General features: G+C 36.0%; 3 protein-coding genes across 3 annotated transcripts; 1 reads left to right on the forward strand and 2 right to left on the reverse strand.

Moving 5' to 3' along the window:
- Positions 1-2,903, reverse strand: LOC112564303 (UPF0565 protein C2orf69 homolog). The gene is made up of 2 exons (XM_025239016.1): positions 2,517-2,903; positions 1-2,124 (listed from the first exon to the last, which is right to left on the reverse strand). The coding sequence occupies exons 1-2, from the start codon at positions 2,874-2,876 to the stop codon at positions 1,303-1,305; spliced, it is 1,182 nt and encodes a 393-aa protein (XP_025094801.1). The 5' UTR covers positions 2,877-2,903; the 3' UTR covers positions 1-1,302.
- Positions 2,904-3,083: 180 nt separating this feature from the next.
- Positions 3,084-7,920, forward strand: LOC112564304 (methylmalonic aciduria and homocystinuria type D protein, mitochondrial-like). Its single transcript, XM_025239018.1, is given in 10 exon segments — positions 3,084-3,173; positions 3,558-3,590; positions 3,889-4,024; positions 4,409-4,635; positions 6,082-6,184; positions 6,591-6,727; positions 7,042-7,087; positions 7,090-7,127; positions 7,291-7,381; positions 7,384-7,920. Coding segments are annotated over 9 exon segments (915 nt in total). The 5' UTR covers positions 3,084-3,173; positions 3,558-3,578; the 3' UTR covers positions 7,509-7,920.
- A 2,095-nt stretch (positions 7,921-10,015) lies between these two features.
- LOC112564302 lies at positions 10,016-16,581 on the reverse strand. Its single transcript, XM_025239015.1, has 6 exons — positions 16,109-16,581; positions 13,772-15,451; positions 13,181-13,357; positions 11,694-11,808; positions 11,284-11,393; positions 10,016-11,142 (listed from the first exon to the last, which is right to left on the reverse strand). The coding sequence occupies exons 2-6, from the start codon at positions 14,867-14,869 to the stop codon at positions 11,005-11,007; spliced, it is 1,638 nt and encodes a 545-aa protein (XP_025094800.1). The 5' UTR covers positions 14,870-15,451; positions 16,109-16,581; the 3' UTR covers positions 10,016-11,004.
- Between the last annotated feature and the right edge of the window lie 1,234 nt (positions 16,582-17,815).

Here is a 17,815-nt window from a genome sequence, read left to right on the forward strand (position 1 = left end):
TCTCCATATAAGTATACAACCTTCGTTTATTTAAAGCTTGTTTAAATACTGAAAGAAATTTCTCACTGACATCACAAATCTCATGCACTTAATATGAATGTAATTGCGTGTCTGCTCTGGAATATACACATGATGGCTCCACAACAAGTGATAGCCATTTGGATTTTTTTTTAAATGACTTAAAATACATGTAATGCTGAGCAACTTCCACTTTAACAGATACAGTTTATAACTTTCTGCACCAGTAAATTTTGCAGTAAAAATTTCGAAAGTTGAAAGACTGCCCAGAATCTTATGTTTAAGTTGCATATGTAACAAAACATTACAAAATCAACTTAGAACTCTTTATCACCTGCATATGTGAAATGCAAGTGTCCCAGCATTGACTTATTTACTTAAACATGAGCCACATACTACTACATAAAGAGTGCCTACCACACTGCTCAGAAGAATTTGTAATTCATTTCTAAGCTTTTTTGCAATGATCAATGGAAGATAAATAAATTAAATATCAATGTATTAACTGTATCAATTAACTGGAAAGCTGTGCTAATCAACTGCTAAACCAGCAAACGAAATGACAAATTCTTCTAAAATGACAATGTACATCTCAGATGCTTCAACTTCAAGAGAGGTAGTAGAAGAATTCAGACTAACTATAAAATCTGCTTAAGTGGGAAAATGGTGGAAAGTAGAAAGTGATATTGGAAAATTCCAGGCACAATGTTTTTGAACTTTTTTATCCACTCTGCATTTCACATCAGCTCCCATCAGATATTATCTTTAAGATCCTCCTACAAAATGCAAATGATCCTATCTTTAGCCAAAGCTATGGTCTGTATTTACAGAGCTGTTATTAAAGGCCATTAGCATAGTAGTAGCGTGGCAGAGGCAGTGGTTCACTAAATTTAGGCCACAGCATGTGAAAGGCAGTTTATCCATTTTTTCCTGATAAATAGGTCCCCCATGTCTGCTGAATAGTCAGGGAGTGTTTTCAAGTCACAGAGTATATATCTTTTCATGTATTATGTTTCAGGGATGAAAAAATGTGTTGGACACAACATTATTTAATCAAATATTAAAGAAATCAAGAAAACAAGAAATTAAAAACAAAAATTAAAAAAAATCTTCTAGAGCATCAGATTTTACAGCAGCATGCTCATTAATTACCTATGCACCTTCAGTTAGAAAAGACTTTTGGCCAACAATTCAAATATTCTGAAGAAAAAAGAATAGAGAATTATCTAATGACAATTAAAAACATGGTTTTCCCCATTTTTTTCTACAGTGTTATATTTTAACTCAGAAAACTTCTAATACTCTAAAATGATTCTCAATAGATTTTGGGTCATCTTCGAAATGAATTTTATCAGTAATTTTCATGCCTTCCTTGGTAAGTTGTTCAACAAATCTGCGCTTCTCCTTTCCAATCCATGCACGCATTTCATCTTTCACCTGGTATGGTGTAACATGCACACTGACTGTGATCGGAAGTGACGCAAAGCATTTTAACACTGATCGGTCAGTGATCCATGTGTTACTTCCACCACTATGGCCACCATCCAGCCATGTCATGGCATGCACTCGAGGAAGGAGTGTGGAACGATCTTTGCATGCAGCCTCTATTTCAAACAACAACTGATTCAGAACAACGCATCCTTTACTGAAGCCAATCAAATGGATAGGGATGTCTGCCACTGAGCTGTTGAAAGATGTTTGTCCATCTCCGACAACCTTGTCTACACATGCTAATTCATATTCTCTAACTTCATGTAGATTATCAGAGTCCTCCACAGAACTTTTCTCAGAGCTTTGCAAGCTTTCTGTTTTCTCAGTAGTGCACAAGTCCTTTAATGAAATAAGACCATTCTTTATAACTTCATGATAAATAACAGAAAGAGTTCTCCAGGCACCAAAATCACGAGAATGTTTTGGGCATCCAAAATCGTTGGATTCTACAAACTGACTGTAGACACTAAAAGTGTTGAGATGCATGGACTGTGGTTTGAAGACCATCACCATTGCTGTCGGGAATCTTTTAGCTAGGAGTTCAGCAGTGGCAATGCTGTTCCATTGTACATATCGACCATTGTCACGGTGATTCATCATGTTCTCTGGGTAATCCTATTTTGAAATAGAATAATTTTTTTTTTAAGTAACAAGCATATAGGTATTAGGGAAACAATATAACAGAACTACTGTAAAATACACACATATACATTAACTTCAAAATGATGCCATCATCTTGCTGTACTATCAATAAGAGTAAGAGAGATAGAGGGAAAATGCATGACAGATTAAGCTGTCAATAAGAACCTACAAGAAAAGTCTACAAATACACACCAGCACTGGACTTATTATAAGCTCATTATAAACACTGGCAACAAAAATCATATTATTTGATTATTTGGGACGCTGCTGAAGATGGCTTTTCAACACTAACTGGTAGAAAGTTGCATTACCATTTCTATTACTGTATGACAGTTGTTTAACAATTCCATTACTATAGACAATACCTGTACATCTCCACCAAAGAAGATAACGTGCTCTGTTGCATCTGATCTACGGCCTGCAACAATGACGTCAGTGTTTTTTTCTATGTTTGCAGCTAAATTCTTTAGGCAAATCACGTTAATCTGTGATTTTACTTCAGACATTGCGGCCTGACATAAAAACTGATAATGGCTGTTTATCAGAGTTTGTTCCCAGCCCTTGTTATACGCTGGCTTGCAAAAATTATGATGAGCACCTGTCAATCCTGGATTGACTTTGTCTGTCACTTTGGACTTAAATGCAAATGATATATATACTAATGGTTTTGTGCCAAATAGGACAGAAATGCAGAGCAGACGACAAGTGCTCAGAAAAAGAGACATCGAAGTACGAAGCAAACGTCCACTTTAGCTGTTGACACTCGCTAAGCAATTCATAGAGAATGTATTACATACATTGCTTTATACTGACTAGATCAGCATTCTATATGGAATGTCTAAACACGAAAGCTGCACAGCTGGAATGACTTGACCATTTTCACTATTCAACGATTCGGTTCACGAACTAGTATCACTTGTATACACGTCCGTGACTCGCTTGGTTCATGGTTAGATCTTTGGACAGTCACGATCGTTCAGAGTAATTTCCCTTCCTTACTTCCGGTAAACAAGGTTTCTCAGGTAGCGAAAAAAATTTAGTGATAACTATTTTATTTTCATTGATAAACTTGTCCCTGGTAGAAGATTTATTTTTGTTTGATAGCAAACATGATTAAACAGTTGATAACTTTTAAGCAGAATGCGAAATGTTGTGAGGAATGCTTCTCACTTTTTATGACGAAACTTGACCGAACGATTCCAGAAACAGTTTAAGTGCGAACATTGTTTACATTTATCAACGTTGAATTTTAAACATCTGTGATAAATTGTGACTAAATAGGAAAACAAAATCAAACGAGTAGACCACGTGTCAGTTACTATCAGCATCAGTGTTACCATCTAAACAAGCAAAATAATTTTGCTAGAATAAGATGAACTGACGTATTAATTTTTGTTTCTGTCAAGGACGATTAAAACTAATCCCATATGGCATTGCGGGTGAGTTGTTGATAATTTTTTTTTTTCCTTTAATAATAATCAGAATTTAAACAAATGTCCATTATTTATTACTTCAAGATGTGAAAGGAATAACTGTTTCAGAAGAAAACGCACTCCTTGAGTGCTAGGCAGAATTTTAGTCGATTAAAAAAAACAAACCCTAAACTATTCATTTCACCTGGTCTTTTGTCTGATAGTGAAATTTCTTTCTTTTTTCCCCCTCATTAATTCATAAATGTTATGCAGACAATCATGGCGTTGTTAGAGTTCTTCTCTATGTGATGTGTGCAATAAACAGTTGGCTGCAGCACAGAGATGTGTCCGTGTATACCTTCCAAATTTAAGAGCAGTCGTAAACCATTTTCGAACATTCTCATCCCATTCACAAGAAGACAGTTACGGTACAACTAGTCGAGGACTTGAAGATACAGACAGTGAGTTTTGTGTAAAATTGTTCTTTTTCTTACATATTTGAATCAGTAGTAGAGTATCTAATAGTAAATATGCTTGATTTCTTGAATTAGTGCTATTGTATAATTCATATATATAATACAATCAATTTCCATCTTTTTCTTTCATTTCATTAACTCATGCTGGTAAAGCAAAGTATTTAAAAGAGCTAATCATAAACTCTGTCTGACAAGCCGCATCTCTCATTGATAAATATAAATATATAGAAATATATTCTATTAATAATGTCAATACTCAGAATTATGAAGCTTACATAGTAATCATGGAAATTCAATATTGTAAACTAAAAACTGTTAATAATATTGTTTGTGTATTTGAAAATATTTTTTATCTGTTGCTTATTTAAGTAACACAGGTTGAGTGGCCAGACCCTGCATTAGGCCCACTTCGCCCTGTGAACCGCCATTTTCCCCTCCCAGGACAGATTGGAGCAACAAACCAGTCATCTTCAGACATTAATGCAAAACCTGAGGAACTACCCCACTATTTTGGTGACCCACTGACCTTGCTACCTGCTCAGCCTTGTGAGCGACACCTAGGTGTCCTTGCTCACTATCTTAACCATGAACTGAAAGTTAGTCTTGGTCATGTTGTGTCTGGATCACTGTGGTGTCTCGCCATGTGTTTGTCTTGAACTTTTATCAACAATGTTTATCTCACAAGTCCTATTTATCAGAACTTAAACATCAGTCTAGTTCTCACCAATAGTTTCACCAAAAGTCATGTGCCACATGCTGTTTACTTATCATTGTTGACATCATTTCTTTAAAAAAAAAAAAAGGTGGAAAGAGTTTTAATCTTTGACTGCTCAAAACTTTAAAGCTGAAATGGATTTTCCTTATCGATCTATACCAGTTCACTTGCCTGCATGATGTCCATCTCTTTTGATTGCCTTTATAATTTACCTTTCATGATAAAGCAGTTGGATAAACAAAGGTAGCTTAGTTCCCTATTATTTTCTTAGTTAGCTAAATCTGTTTATAAATCATCACCATACTGATCAGCTGTAAAAAGAGGTGTACATTTTAATATGGAAAATGAAACTCTCGACACTTTTTTTATGATCATTTCCTCTGACCTCATGGTGGTTGAAAGTGTGTCCGGTTTTTTTCTGCTAAAACAGACATTTAGAGCTCATGTTGGTTTTCTTTTAAAATTTCATATTTGATAGTATTGTTTTGTACTCGTAAATAACCAACGCTATCAAGAGCAGTGATTGGTCTCCCAGCTTTCATTGTGCTTTGTTTCTTGCTGGCTGTCTTGTATAAAATCACTTGAGACCATTTCATAGCCCCTTGAAGATTGAAAATCCAAGGTCACGATAAACGCAGATATGCCCTACTGTTATCTTGCATGTTATATTTGAACATGATTATTTAATCCTTATTTCAGGACAGTATAAACAATCCACAACTAAATATAACACAGTAATCATATCTGTGGCATTTAGTCCCACCAGTTTAGCCATAGATAAAACCTGAGTGTTCTGACCCTACTAGCATTATTGCCTGCATGTAAGATCTTGATTTATAGAATTAACTGGAGATAAAGAAATCAGTTCCTTTTTTATTTCCCATATCTTTTTTTAATATTGAGATCAGTTTATTGAATTTTTAAAAATTCTTTTTGTTTGTTTGTTTTTTGTTTTGTTTTGTTTTGTTTTTTTTTTTGTTTTCCTGTTTGACAACTGAAAATGTCATTTTCTGGGATAATGATTGAGAGTATAATGTAACTTCATTTTGTCCAGCGTTTTCAGATCAAAAAGTTTTCTCACCCTAATATTGGACTAGAAAAAAAGTTACAGAAATCTGCAGAAAGCATCAAAGTTAATTTCATTTTATTTCTGGTTTTGTGAATATGTCTGGGTGACTTCCTGAACTGACTGTCACAAGATAGCAGCATTTTAGAGTTTACTCACCACTAAGCTATGTTAGTTTAGTGAATTTAATCAGTTACGGATTATTGATCTTTGGTTGATAATTGATTAATGTTGTAATCATAATATTCATATCTTTTACAGAATAGTGTCAAAGACATGACAGAACCTTGTGAAAATACCATGCCAAAACCATCAGACATGCTAGAATGTGTGGCATATGACTGCCCACAGATTCTTCGAAAAGGTGAATACAGTAGCTGAGCCTGTTAATGTAATAATATTTTAGTATAATAGTTTACCTGGACCATTAACATATTTAGAGAAAAAAATGTTAAACATTATATCAAATGTCATTTACTTGTTGAAGTACTTGCAAGTTTATTTATCCCAGAGGACAATTAGGAAACAGCTCTATAATGAATCAGTCTATGACTACACTGTACAGTATCAACAGTCAACAATATCATTACACATTTTTACCTGTCACATTTTTCAGTGGCATTATGAACTGGTGTTTTAATGATTTCCTCCAGGATATATATACATTCAGAGAAAATATTAAATATTCTGTGTGGTTTACTTTATAAAGTAAAGCAGTGTGCGTGTGAATCTTGTATGGTAATTCCTGTTAATTTTTATGATGATTGCAGATTTCAGTGATTTATTCCCTGATCGAGACATATCGCTAGGGCCTTTCACAGCCTTAACATTGAGCCAGCGAACCAAGAATGACATGTCTGCCTGGTCCTATGATGTTGAGATGGAACGTGAAGAGTTATTAGAAACAGTGAGGATTTTTTCCCCCACCCATCTCTCCCAAGCACAAGGCATTTATTGCAATGAAATTGGGACTGTCTTCATTTTAAAATTGTGGATTAGTGACATCAGAACTACAGCTTATGACCTTCTAGTGGTCATGATGCAGTGTTGTGGCAAATAACGCTTGCTACTTTGAGATTTTTTAATGAAGGTGTGCCTAACTTGAATATCTGGATGCTCATCTACTTGTATGCATGTAGATCCAGTTGACTCATTAGACTAACCCACACTGTGTAGTAGGTGTTAAATTTCTTTATTCCAAGTTTTAAGTTTCTGTTTCAGTTTATGTATGGTGCCATGGAAATCTGCAATGCTTTGCAGAAAAATGGTTTTGGGCTGACTTCATAGATCCCAGTACTGGAAGACCAGTAAGACCTTTTTCTCTCTTGCTTTTATTCTTACACGGTTCTTCAATAAAAGATTATTCCTCGCATGCTACATCTTCGGTTGAAAAACTAACCAATGAGTCAAAAACTATCACCATTCCAAGCAAAGCAGCTATTGATATAATTCAAATGGTCTGTTTTACAGTTTAATGGACCACACACAAATGCTTCCTTCTGTGAGACTGATGAACGGTACCGGAGACTGGGCTTCCAAATAGAGGACCTTGGATGCTGCAAGTTATTCGCCACTCACTCTGGGGCACTCACGCCTATGTGAGCTGTCTTTTCACAAATGCTCCAATTTACCATCCAATTATTCATCAGCTTACAAAGAAGTACTTACAGAGTGTCAGTTCAGACTGATATCTGATCGGTGAAGATGTGTTATGTTCTGTGACTGTTGCATTGTTCTTTAACGTTCAGCTTGGAAGAGTACTCAGCTACCCTCATTTTAAATTGCAGTATTGCTATTTCATTATCCAGAGATTCTGAAACAAAGTCATTGTCTCTGAACAAAAGCATGAGTATGAATTCTGTTTGTGAGCAAGCACTGAGCAAAAGGTCTATTGATCTGTTCATAGTCCATGTATTGGACATAGAAGGCAGAGAGCGCACCGTTATATTGTGTAGTGTGCATAATCAAGGTGGAGGGCAATGGCATGGACTCAGTTTCAAGGATTACTTTGTGTAAAATGTATGTAATTCGTGGTGTTTATTCTCAGTAGGTGATCATGCTTTTCATTTAGGCTGCAGTACAGTAATGCACTAAATGGCACAAGCTGTCTGCTGTGTTTTAACTTTTTATGCAGGCTCTTGCTCTACCTATTTCTCTGAAATTCTACAACCCAACAAGACAGTTCTGTTCTTCATCTGATAACTGTATGCTAAGTAATTTCTGTCACCAGAACCACAACATATGGTCACAGGATCTTTAGTTACTGTGCAGCAAAACATATTCACAACCTACCCACAATCAACTTATTTAACCAGTACATATCTTCCATGAGCATTAAATAACACAAATAGCCCACTTAATGCTAGTACATCTAAAGAACCTATCATCATTTCAGCAGTATCCTTTCCCTGCTTGAAGACTAGGAGTTTTACTTCTTCTTAGTTCTTTTTCTGTTTCCTTTAATTGTTTATTTAAAAATAATTCATTTGGCAAGTGACATCACATGGCTTAATGATAGCTGCCATGGACTCAGCAAATACCAATCTTGCCTACTCTCACACCCTCACAGACACTGGTACATGCTGTCCTACATGTGCCCTCCAAAATGAAAAAGATAATTCCTCATCTTGTGCCAACACATGTAGTGCTCACCCCTTCCACTTCTGAAACCCCTTTAAACGTCAGTTTCATTTCAGATCATCTTGAAAGTGGCTGGTTGACCTTTTGTAATGTGATATTAAAGTTCAGGAGCTGAAAATTTTCACTTTTCCTTTAATTCCTCTCTTCCATTCCTACAACTGCAAAGTGAAAGACGTCTTTCGTGGTATGTTGGCACGAGCGAAATCTCACATGCTTGCCCAATTTGAAACTACTGGCAAAGGCCAATAAACAAAAATACTGACTTCATGCCACGCTGACCTCAAAAGACATGGAATTCGAGTATGAATCAATATGAAGTGCTATTTTGATGTCATAATAATAAAAAGCACTTGATCCTGCATATTTCCCTGCTGAGCAGCAAGCCCAGAGAAAAACATTACAACATAAAGATACAAAAACGATGAAATAAAGGTGGAATTATCTTGTGTAATGAAAGAACAATGGAAGAAATCAGAAAATATAATTCCAATCAACATTCCATGAAAGCAGTGTCATCATCAGGTGATGTTAAAAATTGATTTAGATATGAAGTGGGTACTCTATGTCAAAGAAGGAAAGCATCCACATGAACCACAACTTTATGCCTACCCATTAAAACTGTGCAAGCTGAAAGGCACATCTAAAGCAAACACTGTCTCGATGTAGGGCTCATTTATCATTCCAATGATAAATGAGCCCTAAGAAAATAAAGTCCATTAATCAGCAACGGTCAAGTAGCTTAAAGCCAGCAGAATCATATCATTGTAAGTCTTTTCGACAAAAAAGAAACCACAGCAATCCAGACTGAAGGGGCATCACATTCCAAACACACAGTGACAGGCATGTCACAATAGAAAAAGGCAGCCCTCTCCAGCTGGTTAGACAAAGGGACAATACTAACATTGAGGATGCTAAAGTGTGTCATTTGCAATATAAATGCATGTGACACAAAAGCTATATCCATGATTGCCATGTTCACATAGCAAAGTGGTGTACAAAATAAGTAATGCTCGTAAATTTTTATGCCTTTAATCATTATTTTACCTAGTTTTCAAACTCAAAGATAATGATAAATGAGCAGGGTTAAATAAGCACATAGGTACTCCTAAGGAGCATGCTCTTGGCACTTACAACAGGAATGGAACATGGACAGCATACGAGGGACAGAAAGAATAAACAAGCAGTACTGAAGAATAGAAGACAAGTATAGAAAACACACGGAGGCAACAGGAACTGAGAAAATCATGATTCTGTAGAAGACTATGAGCAGGAAAGTAAAGCAGAAAAGTGGGAGGGTCGAAAAGGACTAGCATTGTGTGGACTGTGTTATGAGTAATGCTCGAGAGAGAGGTGAATTTTCATTGCAGATTTGAAGGATTTAATTGTAGGTAGGTGGCTGATATGGAAAGGGAGAGAGTTCCATTCTTTTCCTGCACATTAATATTATGTGACCATGTATTGTTCTGGTGACAGGAATAGTTAGGATACATTCATCAGAGCGTAGCAGTGTATACTAGTGCACACATAAAAAAATTGCACAAAATTCACAAAAAGCTAAAAGGATATCTTTGCTTTTATTACCTGAGAGTTGTAGTTTTACATCATAAACATAACAAAAATTATTTAAAAAAACTCTTTTAATTCTTTGGCTTTTTTTTAATAGTAGTCGTGTTTTTAAAACAAGTGCAACAACACAAAATTTGATTTTGTTTTGCATCATTCTTAAACCACATATTTACCTGTTTGGATGCATGTCCTTGGAGTACTTTAACTTTATAAAAACCTATCCTTTTCTCTTAAAAACCAGCCAGGCAAATTAAATTTTGAAGCTATGCTCTAAGTTCATCTTCCTGCTTGACTTGCAACCAGAGTTTTACTGTGAACTTATTTTAATATGAAAGCCACAAGATAACTAAAAAGAATTCTGTGAACACACAAATTCAAATGAACAACTTGGCTTATGATCCACTACAATAGTACCTGAACAATACTGTAGTACTGAACAATAAATCTGCCATTTAAGTAACAATGATCTGACATGAACACTAAATGATCTGATAATTCTCAGAAGCAGATCATACACTGACAATCAAATGTTTTGGGGAAAAAGGTGGATAGATTCAAAAAACAAACTCTCAAAAGTTTCCATCACTTTATAAGCTACCAGAACTGTAGAGTTCAAATGCCACAAACTGTAGCCTCTCAAAAGAAACAGACTCAATTATCTCTGAATACTGAATTGCATATATCAAAAATTTTGATCTATTTGTCCATGTTGCACAAAATACATTTAAAATGAACTATCAAGAAACATTTCCTATGTGCTAAATTTCCTAAATTTTGCAAAACCCATCAGGACCTTTGCCTAGCTGCTAGTCTGAAATCAGTAGAGCAAAGTCCCACAAGACTTTACAATCAATTGTTACCTAATACAAAGACAACATATATGTGGGTTTTAAGGTGAAAACAGATCTACTGTCCTTGAGTTTTAAAAGTCGTGTTCCTTACCATAAAAAAACTAAATGCATATGGTACATAAGGTTTTCATAGAAGTCTGTCACTTGTAAGGTCAAGACATCTGTTCTCTGGGGAATGATGAAGACAACTTAAATGTCGTTTGCGTGTTACAACAATGGGTGATGGTGAATCATCCCTGAACGGAAATGGTTTGTCATCTTCTCTCTGAAAAATATTCATATTAAACTACAGAGTTTGTAATCATGATTATAATTTTTTTGCATGTAGATATGTTTTTAAAAAATGTAAAGCAGTTCAAAGTGATAACAAAAATGACTATGCAAACAAACGAACAAACATATCTACCTTCTGCAGAATGGAACGAGGACAGGTGGGAAATGCATTAGGTGAGTACATGCTGTCTGGTATTTCAGCTAGAGTGTTGTTCCAAGTGATTCGTGAAGGCTCCTTTGGTGCTGAAATGAAATGTGTAACGTTTATAGTCCACTCTGCTGAGTAAAGATTGATGTGTTCATGTTATTGTCTTACTTAAGCACAAAGGCATTGGGAGGGAAAACAAGAAAAACAAAACTTGCAATTACTTTAGTTCCTACAGATATTCCATGCACGCTGTAAAAAAAATTAAAAGACCACAAATACTCATCTGGTTAAAACAAGATCACATTCCTATAAATGCAATGACCCCGAGAAGCAACTTAGGTGTGAATAAAACAAATGCTAAATTGTGAATAAAAACTGTGAAATAAACAACATACGTGGATAGTGTGTAAGGATAACTGGTGATGAAGCGCCGTTAGCCAGCTTGTGCTGCTTCTCACCATTAAAGATGGTGTGAAGTCGTGTCACAGCTGCCCTAGCTTCTTCTTCCACCTAAAACATTACAGATGATAACACAAAATACAGTTCCAAACCATCTCAGACCAGAGAAGCTAGATAGCATGCAGTGACAAACCATATAAAATATGTGGACTCTTATCAATTTCAGGACCAAACCTTATACGGTAAATCTTTCCAAAAGCTTTCTCTTGTCTCCATTTTCTACCCATGTTCATATCGAGAGAGAAGGGCATCATGGGAAGTGCAGGATAAATAATGATAAATTATTTGATAGGCTGAACAAGAAGGACTTTCAAATGTTGTAAATGGTGACCAGACACTAACCAGTGGAATGACAATAGATAAAGCATCTAAGCAAAACCAGAGCAGACAAAATAATAATCACCATTTATTTTAGCTTTGAAATGAAACTGAAGAAAGCAATAATGTCTGAATATGAAAGTAATGATTCTGACAGAAGACTTAAATGACACACATATTCACATAGATAAAACAAAACACTTTATAAAGAATTATGTAAGCGGAACCAATAAAATGTTTTTCTTGCTGCAAGATCTGACATGCCCAATCACCAAGTATCAGCAAACTGAAGTTTCTTAAAGGGTTCTGGACAGATCAAAGTCTGTGAAAAGGGTTAACAATTTTAACAGAATAGCTCTGAAACAAGAACTTGTAGAGAACTGTTTACACACAGGCAGTGTAGAGGCACAAAGTATAGGAAAATGCATTTTCTTCATGCATTCAGAGGATTTAACACATCAACCTCAATGCAAAGTTGTTTTTAAAAATGCATCTATTGCCACAGTAAGCCTATGCCACTTCCATGTCATAGTTGAAAACACAGTTCAAATGTGAAGGGAGATCTAAGCATAATTACCATAACAATGTTTGAACTGGTGCTAGTACTATTGTAAATCTCTAAATTACTCAGTTAACTTTAGAAGTTAAAATTGTTTCTAAAACTGCTAAAGCTTTCAGGTTTGTTTTGCTAGTATTTTAAGATCCGAACACTGGCCCCAAGTTCATTTTGGGAAAAAAACATTAAAAATTATTTCACTTTCTCTGTCACCAAAAGTTTTTTTTTATAAGGTTTATGGTTATAATGCTAAGGGCTAGTATATAACCAAGTGTGCTCTCTGAAAACTGGAAAGCACACCTAAATCTGTTAGACTTCAAAAGTAGAAGATGAAAGTGATTAGTTAAAACCAGCATTAAAAAAGACAACTTTCCTTGCTTACTATGTTTCCAAATTCCTAAAAGTGGACTGCCTATGTAACTTTTATGTCACAAAGATACACTAGCCTTTACTGAACGTTTGCAGTTAGAACTGTCAGAAGAGGGATGTACAGTTTTTGTGACATTGCTACTGTCTAATCAGTGTTGCTTTCTACCTGCTTTCATTTACCTGTTCCTTTGACAAAGTTGCATCAGAAACACAATCCAAAGAGTTGTTGACCTGGGAGATAAGTGGCTGTCTAGAAGGCTGTGCTGTGTGCTTGAACCCTCTTCTCCTTAAATCTTCCAGGTCAGCTGCAGTCAACCCTGGATACTTTGAGGTACTGAAATGTCTACGAATGCCAGGCTGTTGACAAACAATAACTGTAGTAGCATCAGAGGACAGTTCTAGCTGCATTGTTGATGCTGCTTGCATAGAAACAGCTTTCATTAAGCCATCACTTTCCACCGGTGCTAAAAGGTAAGTGGCACCAACTGGTGTTGGAAGGCTGTCATTAAGATCTGTTTTTGTACAGAAGATTTTATCCTTTACCATTCAAAAGTTCGTCTGCAAGCAGTTGGATTAGTCCATCATGTTTCATGTAATCTACTATCTGCAACCATTTGACACACACACAAGCAACAAGGCCCTGTCTGCCATCTTGCTTCCTTATTGGCATTCATTCAACAAATATCTTCAGTAAAGATTTTGTTTTCATCATATCCTATTCGCTGACTACAAGTTTTCACAACCAACCACAAAAAATACTGAAAAATGTACCTGATTATCACTTGAAGACACTTTGTTCTCCTTATTTCGTTGGTTAACAGTGACTTTTTGGACTGTTTGTACAGGCAAAAATCTTACTGGTTTGATTGCTGATTTTAGGACATTATTCGTAGTCACACCTTTATCTTGCACACTATCAATACTTCCAGTGCATGGAAAAATAGTACTTCCTCCAAAACTCGTCCTTTCTGTAACTTCTTTTTGAAAACTGTTGACAGAAACAGTTCCTAAAGCACCTGCTAAATTGTTGTCAATATTATGTGCTACAGGCCGGTGAAATTCTGGGCTTGTTTGACATTTTCCCTTAACCACATGTAGAACATCACTGCTTGGTTTATGCTCTGGAGTAAAACTGGAAAAACCACCAGAGCATCCTTTGTCTGTAGTGTCACCTGGAATACACAAACTACTAGACGATGAGCTGGTTTGACATGGTTCAATAAACTCATCACATTTATCATGCTTTCGTAAAATGTCTGAATGCTTTTGAATGCTTCGACTCAGAATTTTAACATCTCCACATTCAGAGAGCTTTAAGCTGTTGGAAAATGTGTGTGTCTTTACAGGAATTTTGGAAAATGATTGTCTCCTAGGTCTACATGGATTGCTGTCCCATTGCCCATTGTTCCTTTTTGCCCCATTTTTCATGAGAAATTCTGTTAGTGGAGAAGCCACAATGGTCTTCTGATTCTCTGTACTGGTGTCTGTACTCCCAATGGACGCACTACTTTCTCCAACTGAATGCTTCAGATGACTCCCCATTTCAGATAATCTGTCATTAGAGTTCTCCAGCACAATACCCTGAAGTTTATCTTTATCTGCACTGCCAAATAAATTTGGCTGATGTTCTCCTGGAATAAATCCAGAACATTTTCCAAAGGGAAAGTCTTTAACCACAGGCAACCTATTTTGGAAAATGACCTCTTCATAACATGGATCCTCTTTGTGGTGAGGATTTATTTTAAGCTTGGACAGTTCATACTTATCACTGAAAGACTTGGAGCTATCAGGTGAATTATCTGAATTGCACATATGAAATCTGCCAACACATGACTTGGTTATTTCTGAGTAGTTTCCCTTGTGAGCCATGTTCCCTTTCACAGTCTGTAGTTTGAGACTGGAATCTTCAAGATAGTGAGATTGTTTTTAGGTTATGACAGTGAGCTAGCTGTGTTTACTTTTTTGGTCTTCTGGTGACAACAGGGAATGTGCAACAAACCTCATGTGTAATATATTTGTTAAAGATGATTTGTGACTTCACTTATTGAACTTATCCCACTGTCATACCTCTGACTACAGTTACTGTTGTACTCTTTGAATAGTAAACTGTTGTCAGCATTCATCTGCAGTTTTTCTTTCACTGAATCTAATAGTCTTTCCAAATATGAATGACATGTGTCCTCTAAAAAGACAGCTTTTATTTCTTCATCGCTATTATTAAAAGTATTTGTATTAACTCCTTGTGATCCTCATAGGGCAAAATTAAAGTGGCATTATCTGCAACGTTTTTGACACTCCTGGTATACAATGCACTATCCTAAATCTTCAACTGTACGTTTTTCTATGTTTGTTGTCTTTCTTTGTGATCTTCCTGTCAAACTTTGACTTAAAGACCTCAACGGTATTAGACTCAAACCACCTCTGACTGAATCTGTGTGACTTTTACAAGATCTGTAATGAAAAAAAACGATATATGCATATAAATAAGCATTTACAAGAAAACATGTAGTAATATTTAGACATCATTACATACTTTATACTATAATTAATAACTTTTTTGGGTACAATTTATAAATTACTGGAGGTTGGCCATCTCCCCGAGTACTCTGCCTTTGGTTTTGTTCTTTGTTTTACCATAGACAGTATTTTTTTTTTTTTTAACTATCGATCCTCGAGGCCACATATATTTTTAACTGGAAGGAAAAACAAATAAGGCATATATAAATCAATTATGCAGAAAATTAAATGATTCAAACGTGACTGTCAATAAAATTACGATCTACTTTACATGCAACTTACAACGTGTACTGTGTTTACATGATTATTGACATTCGAAATTTGAGTCAATTCCCTATATTTCAACATCCGGCATTGTTGAGAACAGAGAAATTTCATCATCAAAACATTTTAAAATCACAAGTAGCACTATTGTTAACGTGCATTAACACATAAAAAATTAATACAGATTTAAGAAAACTCTTGGAAAGCTCCGCCATTTTGTTCTCACACGAGGTTAGTGTTTTGTGACAGTAGTGTCTTCTATTCGGATTAAGTGACAGCAAAAATTATACATTAAATCTTTGGTTTCAGGATTCGTATTGTTCTTACCGTGCCTTCCAAGTCCTTGCATCTAGATTTTTCAACGTGAAGCCTTATAGGAGCTATTTAATTGCCCTCCTGTCCTTGTAATTCCTCACTACGCCGTTATATTTTCCCTGCTGCCTTTAGAAGTCCTTACGCCGATGGTGCAGACATTTATTTTCCAGGTCTTTAATAAATCCACGAGTATGTACATCTGGATCAACATATAGGAGCACCACCATTTTAGTCACGTGACTACCAAGTTTCATTCGCGCTACGTTTGTCCACGTCCATGGTTTGCCTGCCCAGGACGCGAATTTATTTTTCCCTAAAACGATGTTCGGGACCTTATCCGAGCTTTCTGATCGGCTACTTGTTCCAGCCAGAGACTTTAAATAGAGTGCACTTGCTCCAATCCTCATGAATTGTACACACACACACGTGTGGTCTTCTTTCCGGTTGTCGTCTGCTCGATCGTTGTGAAGACTCCACATACATAACTGAGGATATGTTTCTGTGTGGAAATTACGTCACTGTCAACTACACGGTTACACGACACAATTCTTGCTAGCTCGGCTGCTTGACTAAATGTGATTTTTGTTTCATCTGTCTAAATAAGGACTCAGTCCAGGTGAAACTTGAATGAAATTCTGCAATTTATTGAGCTGCCATGCAGTAGATTTAACTGGTTCTTCTCACACTAATGTTCTTGTACACAAAAAAACTTGCATACAAAAAAAAAAAAAAAAAAAAGGCAGCTTAGTGGAATGCACACATAGACCGTACATGTATAAGCACGGACTACAAGCCGAATATCGATATCCTCGCTTATGAGGAAAGAAAGATATATAGAGATAATTATACAGAAGGATAAAAAAGCAATACAAATAAAGTTTGAAAATTCAGTTGTCTTTATATGTTTGTGTCACTTGCACCGTTCATCATATTTATATTCTATTTTTTGTTTGTTTGTGGAAAATACATTCAGTCCTAACCATGGCAGTATGTTCAGATAGAAGTCTTTCACCTCAGCTCTCAGACCCTAACACTGCCTATAGCGTGTCGCTGGGACACTGACATGACACACTGACTGACTGCCATAGTTACAGGTTTGACTGAGCATCTGACTTGAACCTGTCACTCAAGCCTCACTGGCAACATGACAAATGGTTTTGTGTTTGGCAGACTGACGAGCAGACAGATGGCTATAACTGCGCATTCGGAAGGAATAAGGCAAGGATGGTGGGAAAGTTTGAGTTTAGTCAGCATGTTGTAGCTTGATATTGATGCTCTTACACAGACTGACACTCGCATCTCTCTCTCTCTCACACACACACACACGCACACACACATACACAAGGCAAACAATATCCAACAGAAATATATTGTCCAGATGCTACAAGCAGTCCCACGCTCAAAGATTATGACAAACACAATGAAACAGAAATGACAAATGAATGTTTTCTGATCAGAATGACCAAAGTATAAATTTGACGGAAATTATTCATTTGTGTTTGATATAGTAAAGGTTGAACTACAGGTTTATCGTTTTTTAATGTGGTAAGTTTTGAAACGGAGTGCAAGATAAATGACTGTTACACGGTTTTAAGTAGGAAAAGAAGGGAAAATAGTCTCATAGTTTTAATGGTGTATCATTAGAAATATCTGTAACTGTTAGTCTCCTTCAAGACGATACCGCCATCATGACTTTTCTGTACTGTGGCTATAAATAAC

The sequence above is a fragment of the Pomacea canaliculata genome, linkage group LG5, assembly GCF_003073045.1.
Source record: "Pomacea canaliculata isolate SZHN2017 linkage group LG5, ASM307304v1, whole genome shotgun sequence".
NCBI lineage: Eukaryota > Metazoa > Mollusca > Gastropoda > Architaenioglossa > Ampullariidae > Pomacea > Pomacea canaliculata.